Genomic DNA, 9,061 nt, shown 5'->3' on the forward strand with positions numbered 1-9,061 from the left:
CAGAGCCTGAGACTCCCTCCTGATTGAAACAGACAACCACGCCCTCAGCCGCCAGCCCGCTCCGCACGCACCTTTGTAATTTACTTCAGCACTGCACCTCCTCTGAGTCTCGGTATGCTTTTCTCTTTCCTTCTAGTTGTAGAATTTCCCCTCAGCCAGCCTTCCTGTGGTTCTGGGTGATGTCCGTTCCGTCTTTTAGTTGTATTTTTGAAGTGGTTGTGCGAGGCAGCAATCTCCGGTGTTTACCTATGCCGCCATCTTCGTTTCTCCTCCCCCTCTCTCTACTTCGATCTCCAACTCACACCATTTAACAAGCAAACTCTCTCCTCCTTGGTCCTGTTCTCTTGGGCAATCTCACTGAATTACTGAAAACAAAACCTGGAAGGCATCTTGGACTCCTCTCTGTCCTGCAGGAAGTACTGTCCTCCCACATGACTAAAATCTAACCTCCTCCTCTTCCATATCCCCGGCCAATGCCTCCCCTCAGGCCTTAATCACCTCCCTTTTGGACCACTCTGAAGCTGACCAACTGGTTTCCCAACCCCTACTCCCATCCAGAGCGATACATTCCTAAAAGGCAAATCTGCTAAACTTCTAGCACTTTCATTTTACATTTCTAAAGATAGATAAATTTATATAGAGATAAAGTGGGAGGAAGGGAGAGAGAGAGAGTTTTAAGAGAAGGCAGTGAACATAGAGAAACCTTTTTTTTTTTTTTTTAAGAAAACAAGGTATTTCCATCATGGGTTCTATTGTGTCAGAGTCTCAAGTTAGATGCAGATAAGATTCTGATTTATCAGGGATTCTGCTCATCCCCTGGGACTGAGAGCAGCCATAACTGCTTGCTCCACCCGCCCTGTTAATCCCCTGGGACCCGCCCCACCCAAGCCTTGCAATCCCAAAACTGCTTCACGCTCTCACTCACCTAACAGAGTCTGTAATCTACCTGAAGCACATCATCCTCCCTAGCCCTCAAAAGAGAAAAAGCAAATTCCTAATGCTAACAAGAGCAGAGCATTCATAAATATGAGGTATAGCACTTTCAAAATACATCTAATGACCTGAAAATGTCATCTCTGACACAGAATATCAGTGCTTTGGGTAGCAAAATAACATTACGAAAGAGTTTTATTTTTTACCTATAATAAATGGAAGGTAATTCATTACTTAGCTAAACAAAAATTCAGGAATAAGGCTAAACTAGATAACAGAAAAATCAAGAAAATAGTATGGTTTAAAATAAGTAAGTAAGTAAATAAATAAATAATAAAAAGCACAGGAAAAACTTGATAGCAATAATGACTGTGATAAGTCAGAGAAGAGAAAGTTCCAGGACTGTTTAGAATGACTTTTCCAGAAACGGGAGCTCCATCAGCACATAGGGTAGTTATAATGGCAGACTGGTCATTGCATATGTTTTTATTATTGTTGTTCTTCCTCCTTTACTGAGGATGAGTTTCACTTGTAGATACGATTCTCTCTTTTAAGAACAATCTCCAAAAGCTAAAAATGTTAACAAGATCTAAAATATTTTAAATACCCAACTATGTAAGAACTCCATTATACACGATAATTTCCAGAATCTTAAAACAAAATAGCACAAGATGCACTCATCTTACATTAATTCATCATAGCACCTAGACAAAGAACGTCCATACCTGCATAGGCCCAGGAATGCAGGACAGAACTCTCTCTATGTTCTCAGAGGTCACATCAACATCGTTCACAGCAACAAGGACATCACCTGAGAAAAGAATAACAATAAAAGATAGTTGTGGGAATATCCCCAAACCAAAAAGACCTACAATTGGAACATTAAAAACCACTGATTCTAACCTCTTTAAAGTACAGTGGAAAATATGGTCCAGACATTCAAGGGCTTGTCCAAGGCGAAAAAGCTCACTAGTGGCAGAGCTAATCTTCCATTCCACTCTTTCTTAAACTACAATACAGACCAACATTGTACTGTGACTGAATACAACCCGTGAATATTATAGAGATGAATATTCTCATTTTTATACCATTGGGAGAATTATGTAAAGCCAAAGGCCAAATGGAAATCTGCAGCAGAAACCAAGTATTGCACTTAACAAAACTGAATCTAACCACTTATACCCACAGTGAAAATATTCAGCTGAAATTTTAATTAAATACATGTGGTACATCATAACTCAATATGCTGTGAATTCACTGTTATTGATCTGTGTCTACACAGAGCTCTTTTTTTCAAAGGCCCCACCATATCAGAACCCATCTCATGTTTGGTAAAAATTTCCTTTGCCATGGCTTTTCTTTAAATGTGTATGTTTATAAATCTGGGGGGGAGGGGTGGTTAATATAATAAAGATCAATCTTAAAATGGAAATTTACATTCACAACATAATTAAAGGTAATATCAAAACACCAGGAAGTTATATAATAGAAATATATACATAAGGTTATTTCTCATTATATTTAAATATATCATTATGAAACTGATCAGTAATTCATATTCATCCATTAATTAGTCCAATGAATATTTATTGAGCACCTACTGTGTGCTGGGCACTGCAGATAGAGAACTGAATTAAACACACCAAAATCTCTAAACAGAGCTTAATACTCCTTGGGGAAAATGGATAATAAACATATATGGATAAAATAGTGTCGATAGACAAATTTTCATCAGTCTCCTGTGTTTTGTCCATCTTGCAACCCAAGGCACTGAAAGTCTTTGTTCTGGATTATCTTTTCAAAGATGTTTGTATAGAGAACAGCCTTGGATGACGGAGATAGTGTCTCTCTCCAGAGCAAAGGTCAAGTCTGTTCAATGTGCAGTGTAATAAGGATAGTGTCTCCCTCAATATCTTATTATTAATAATTGTTCTTTATAGAAGATTCATCTTCCCTAAGGTCAAAGTTCCTCTCCCTTTAATGCAACTCACTATAGGTATGTGTTTAGGTGTCACCTGGCCCTCTTCATGTCACCCTGGGAATGAGGATTGGGGAAAAGGTGAAAATGCTCTTCTTTTAGCTACTGATAACTCCTCTCTCTCCCCTCTCTGCTTCCTCCCTTGCTCTCCTTGACCGTCTATCACATGGGGAAAGGGTTAAGTGCAGAGTGAGCAGGTGGGATTCCTTAGGTCATTATGTGATGGTTTTCAATGGCCTGTACTAGGTTCAGATGCTATTCACTTCACAGCCCTGAAGGTGTGGGCACTGAGTCACTATGATGGTCAATTACTGAAGCACTTTGAGCAACCTAGTAACTTTTCTTAAAAGAACTTGTAAACTAAAATAAACTTCCAACTTCAGTTCAACCTGGGGGAGAAAAAAGCAACATACCCGCCCCTCACCCCCATTTTTTAAACAGGAGATTAAACAAGTGTACTATATCAAATTATTTATAGCTGCAGTGATTTTTTTTTAAACAAAAGGAGCAATGAATAACATCAGAGTATTGATGCAAAAGAAACCCACTTCTGGACCATTCTATCCAGGTGTTCTGTTGTCCATAAGATGATCAGAACACCTAAATGGTGACCCCATTTAAAACTTGTTCCTTTAAACTCAAACTCCACTGGAAAATGTCCCAAATAACTTTTCCCCCCAAATCCTAATGGATACAGTTCTGCAGCTGAGTGTTTTAGGGAGTGTCACACCTGAAAGCATCACACTTAAGAAACCTCTAAAAGTGGGAGACATGTATCATCATAAAATATATGAGAATAAATTTTAGAGCAAGTGTAGTAAAATCTTTTTAAATGTTTAGTAGAAAAATTTCTTTTTATAAGAAAGTGTTACATCTACTTCTTATTCTCTCAGATACTTGTTTTCCTCAAGTTTTTCCGAGCACTTTCGTGAAGGGACTCAGGCTTCCTGGACCTCACAGCACTGGCAGCCTGAGCCGGGAATTGCACCGCGGCCTCCTGGTTCAGAGATGGGGGCTTAACCACTGAGCAGCACTGGCTGGACTTCCATTCGCTCTGGTCTGGGGGTGGGGGTTGGCTATAGGAGTCCAGGAGCTACCAGCTGACTGTCAAACTTGAAGAAAAACCCAGGAATAGAAATCTAAAAAATAAAGTGCAAGTCCTTGGCAGAAGGAACAGCAAAATGGCACCTTAAAAAGGCAGCAAAACCTCCAAGACCCCAGCAAAGAAGAATCAAAATAGAGATCTGCTGTCTTGAAAGGAAAGAAGGAAGCCATCAGTCTCACTGTGCTAACCAAGCATGTCAGTCAAAGGAGGGTCCTTCTCCTGTTAGACGAAGGCAGCTACGCCAGCAAGCTCCATCACCCGGGCAGTTTTCAAGATCCTCCGTCCTGTGGGTTACCTCACAGTTCAACCACAGACCGCAGCGTGAAGGGAACTATGACAAATTTCCATCACAGAAGCGCTTTGTGGGATTAGCAAACCCTCTCTGATATTAAAGTAGTCTGTTCTTTATTCCTAAAATACATAACTTTAAAACGTAGAACATAACCATAACAAAAACTTGTGAAAAAGCAGAGAAAACAATCACCCATACTGTCCCTATACTAACCCAACACTATTAGCACTTGCTGTATTTACACTGACTTCTAATTATTCTCCCTGTACATTTTATTTTTACATAGTGACCTCTGTGCTGCATAACAAATCACCCAAAGACTCGGTAGCTTAAAGCAACAATCACGTTTAACTATGCGTGTACTGATTTATTGTGGTCGTCACTTTGCAATATATACCAATGTCGAATCATTATGATCCCACCTTTTAAGTAAATCACATAGGACCACATAAGCTGTAGTCACAGGCCCACCCAGATTCAGAGGGCTGGGTGGGGAGAGACACACAGACTATAACTCTCTGTGGGACACAGATCAGCATGACATTGTAAGAAGAGAATGTGGGGATCTTGTTGCAACCCTTTGTAACACACACTTGGTACCGGTGCCCTTCCTACTCGGGTCCTCCTTGCAAACCTCTTTCATGGCACTTATCACACTGTGTGAAACTGTCGGCCTATTTCTGGCCCATCTCTTCCACGACAGTATGAGCTCCACAAGAGGAGCATTTGGACCATTAATTTTTGTGGTCCTGTGACCTAGCAGATGCCCAAATAATTATTTGTCAAGTCAAATTTAGACATAATAAAAATATGTTTTAAATGTTTTTAGAGTATCAATAAAAGCTCCTTTATTTAAATCGCTTAGGCTAGATCAACTTAAGACTGCCAGCTTCTAGCATTGTTAATACCGTTAAGTTTTCCTAATAACATATTCTCATCTGTGTCTAATTTATTTATAAGTATTAAAATCACTACTAACTCAAACATTATCTACAACAGCTTAAAATGTATCACTAACACAAAATGCTCATTTTAGTATATATTCAGAGAAACGTGTGGGTTTAATTTTTCCCCCCTCCAAATTGGTGGGATGTTTTATGGCAAGCACCCTTAAAGGGAAATTTATGTACACCACCACTGCTGTTAAACATGCCAAATCAAACAGTTAAAACCATTCCAAGATCTCAGTGCATTCAAGGGCAAACATACATTTTTACAGTTCTTTTATTCATAAAATTATATATTTTTGTATAATGTTATTGGACGTGTCATTCAACCCTAAATTATCCCTGTACAATCAACTTATTTTCTTTTACTTTTCAGTAAATATAACCAAGATGACCAAGTTATATCATTCAAAACTCAGAAATTAGTTAAGCTGTCCCCTGGCCTAAGCAAGGCACACAAACATCTTCCAGGCACTGAAGCGTTTATTTTCAGAACACCGTGACTGGCTTAACAATTTCACCACCCTTAACAATTTCACTACTGTCCCAAATATCGTCAGGGAGTCCTTAATCTGTTCAGACCCTGGCTATAATCCTGTTTTGATCGTGTTCCTCACTGGCACCTTTAATACCGTGTCTCAGCAAACAAGCCCTGATGTTTAGCCACAGCACTTACCAATTAACACCTGACCACTCTTCATGGCTGATCCTCCTGGCAGCAGGCCATGGACCACCAGCCTCTCCCCGCCGGCCTGCTTTCCGGTTCTTCTCCAGCTCCACTTGGTCTGATGGATGATCCCAACCAGCACTTCCAGAAGCTTGAGCTGCTCTTTGGCTTTGGTGACTGTTAGCTTTTTGGGGTTTACATAGACAGTCACGTCTTTGTACCTCTGCTGAACAATGACTCCTGTTTTCTGATTGGACTGATGCTTTAGAATGGAGACTGGCCCACTCTCATTGCTCTTTTTTTTATTATGGCGCTTGGGTAAAAGTCTTCTGCTTCTTAAAATTTTGGTAAACCGCTTGAGTTTGGGTTCATACTTTTTTCCTTCTTTGTAATCATCCTCTTCAATAATAATCTCATTTTCACTGAACCTGACATGATTCACAACAGGTGTCTCAGGAAGGAGGCTTTCTTCTTCGCCCTCACTCAGTTCCAAATAAAATAGCTCTCCATTTTTCTGCACACTGTCCAGCCATTCAGGCTCAAGGTCACTATGAAAAAAAAATAGATAGTATAAATAGCAGCCAAACATAAGAAAAAGTTATGCCTGACTAGCACAGGGGTGCGGGTAGGGGCAGGGAAATGGGAGATAGAAAAGTTATTTGATTATTAGAATCTCATTATTTCTAGTAAGTGAGTACCAAGGGGTTTTTTTTTTGGAGGATGCTTTTTGTAGAGCCTTGAAGAACAGGGGTTGGAGGAGAAATCCCAAAGATATAGTGATTGAAAATAAAAAAAATAAAAAATGAGATGGCCCCCTTCTAGAATATGAGTTTGTGTTTTTTAAAAAAAGAAATTAAGTTCAGCCCCTGTGTGGTTATTGTTCACATTAGACAATAATTCACATTACTAGTTGTTCATGCATTGTATCCACAGATGTAAGCCATTTGGAAATTGTACATAAAAATATCCTATTTGCATAGAAATTTTTCAGCATGGCTGTTATGTTAAAATGAAAGTTAAAGACCAGTATTAATAGATGTTATTTATAGAGTAAATTTTCAAAACAGAAACATTCACTTCACCATGAATAAAAATCGTTGCTGAAAACCATTTATAATCATAGTTAATTATGATCACTTCTATAGCCTATAATTTCTGTAAAATCCCTTTTTATGAAAAACTGTAGTAGGAAAAGTAAATCACATATTACATAGTTCATCATGTGATTGTAAAAGAACTTTTAACTGGGAAGCAAACCATTGAAAGAAACAAAACTATTGCTATTAAAAATGACTAAAAAACAAAAAATACTTACCTTAAGGTAACACAATTACAAACTCTGCCCTATTCAATGTTATGAACATTTACCTTTCAAACTGTGATTCTTTAAAGCAAAACTGGTTCCTGTGGAAAAACTAACTAGTGGAGAGAGTCTCTTTAGAAACATGAGCTGTAAAATCCTGGCATGAAAGGGTATAATTTGTGTCTTAATCATTCCATCAGATAGAAGACAGTTTGGTTTTCTGCAGTATTAGCAACTCTCATTCTTTTTACTTAAAAATCTCTTTTTAAATACTATGAAAATCAATAAAAAAATACACTTTTCTGTTTGTTGTTCAACTCTGAAACTAACGACTGCCTTGGTCTGCGGGTGGTAATACAGAATTTTTAACTGTGTAAGAAGAGGGGGGAAAGGTCTAACTAGCCCCAAATATCAAAACTAGTATTTCATTGGCATTTGTTGGTTCTCAGTATGTGGCATCATTTTAGGCCATTAGCACCCACCACTTCCTGCAGGTTATTAATCATATATTAGCTGTTCCAACCATCTCTACCTGTACCCACAGAAATCAGTATTTCACAACCCCAGTCCTGCTCTGAAGGGAGAATCTAAATTTACATTTAAAATGTAAATACCATGATTATACACAATCACTTATGAAGATACATTATCAATTTAAACAATGAATGAATTTATTTATTTTATAATCTCAAATCTCACCCTTTAATTTGGCATATTATTTGTATTAGAGATATACGACCCAAAAGAAACATTTCTACCTTCTGTTAAACGTGAAGACAGTTTTATCTTAATCTCTAAAATCTAAATGTGAAACCACTTTTAATTATGATTTTAAGAGCCACGCAGGTGGAAAGGGGGGCGGGGGCGGCTTCTGTGAGTGGTATTCAATTGTAAAGCAAATAAACAGTTCCAGGCACTGCAGCAAAATCTAGAACTACAATGATGGAAACAGCATTTCCTTCCTTTATCTAGTGGGGAGAGGAGCTGAGAAAGAATTCATGAAAATACACATGCTATGTACGAGAGAGGAGTCATCAAACTTAGCCAAAGGTTGAGACTGTGGTCAGGGGAAACTTCCTGGTGGGTGAGACTCCAGAAGTGAGTTTTGAAAGAATAACTGACCAGGAAGGGGAGCCCGGGGCGCTAAAGGGCAAGAAAAGAGATTTCCAAAGAGAAGGAATAGCATAAGCAAAAACCTTGAGCGAGAGTCTCCATGGCCTGTGTGGATAGTCAAAGCTAGGCTGTGGTGGCCAGAGTTTAATTTGTGAGATAGGGAGTGACAGGAGTAGTTAAGTGCTAATTTTTTGAGGCCTTTGGACCACGGGAAAGGTCTTGGATTTTGTAGTGTAGGGCATTGATAAGTTTACCTTTACATGTCAGATATCCTTGGATACGTCTACTTTCTCAAGGAAACAAAAGAAGGATTTGAGGTGGACTCAAGAGATGAAACCAGGTAGAGGGCTTTTTCTATCATCCAGGCAGAGATGATAATGAAGGCAATAGTAGAAAAAATGGAAATAGGAAAAACATTTAAGAAAAGCTTGAAAATCACCAGGACTATGAGATTGATTAGATGAGCGGATGACAGAGAGGAAATGATGAATGTTGACTAGATTTCTAGTTGGTGTCTATACTTTCATGCATCCTTTTATTTTTATTTTTAAATATATATTTTCATTGATTTCAGAGAGGAAGGGAGAAAGAGAGAGAGATAGAAACATCAATGATGAGAGAGAATCATTGATCGGCTGCCCCCGTACACCCCACACTGGGGATGGAACCCGCAACCCAGGCATCTGCCTTGACCTGGAATCAAACCATGACCTCCTGGTTCAT

The 9,061-nt window shown here is 38.8% G+C and overlaps 1 protein-coding gene across 1 annotated transcript in view; it reads right to left on the minus strand.

The window, feature by feature from the left end:
* The window catches only part of INTU (inturned planar cell polarity protein), a 60,983-nt gene that overhangs the window by 46,326 nt on the left and 5,596 nt on the right, over window positions 1-9,061 (minus strand). The window contains 2 exon segments of the mRNA XM_006762825.2: window positions 1,659-1,744; window positions 5,932-6,470. Of these exon segments, the coding sequence (XP_006762888.1) occupies window positions 1,659-1,744; window positions 5,932-6,470 (625 nt within the window).

The sequence above is a fragment of the Myotis davidii genome, unplaced genomic scaffold (genome assembly GCF_000327345.1).
Source record: "Myotis davidii unplaced genomic scaffold, ASM32734v1 scaffold438, whole genome shotgun sequence".
In the NCBI taxonomy this organism is placed as follows: Eukaryota; Metazoa; Chordata; class Mammalia; order Chiroptera; family Vespertilionidae; genus Myotis; species Myotis davidii.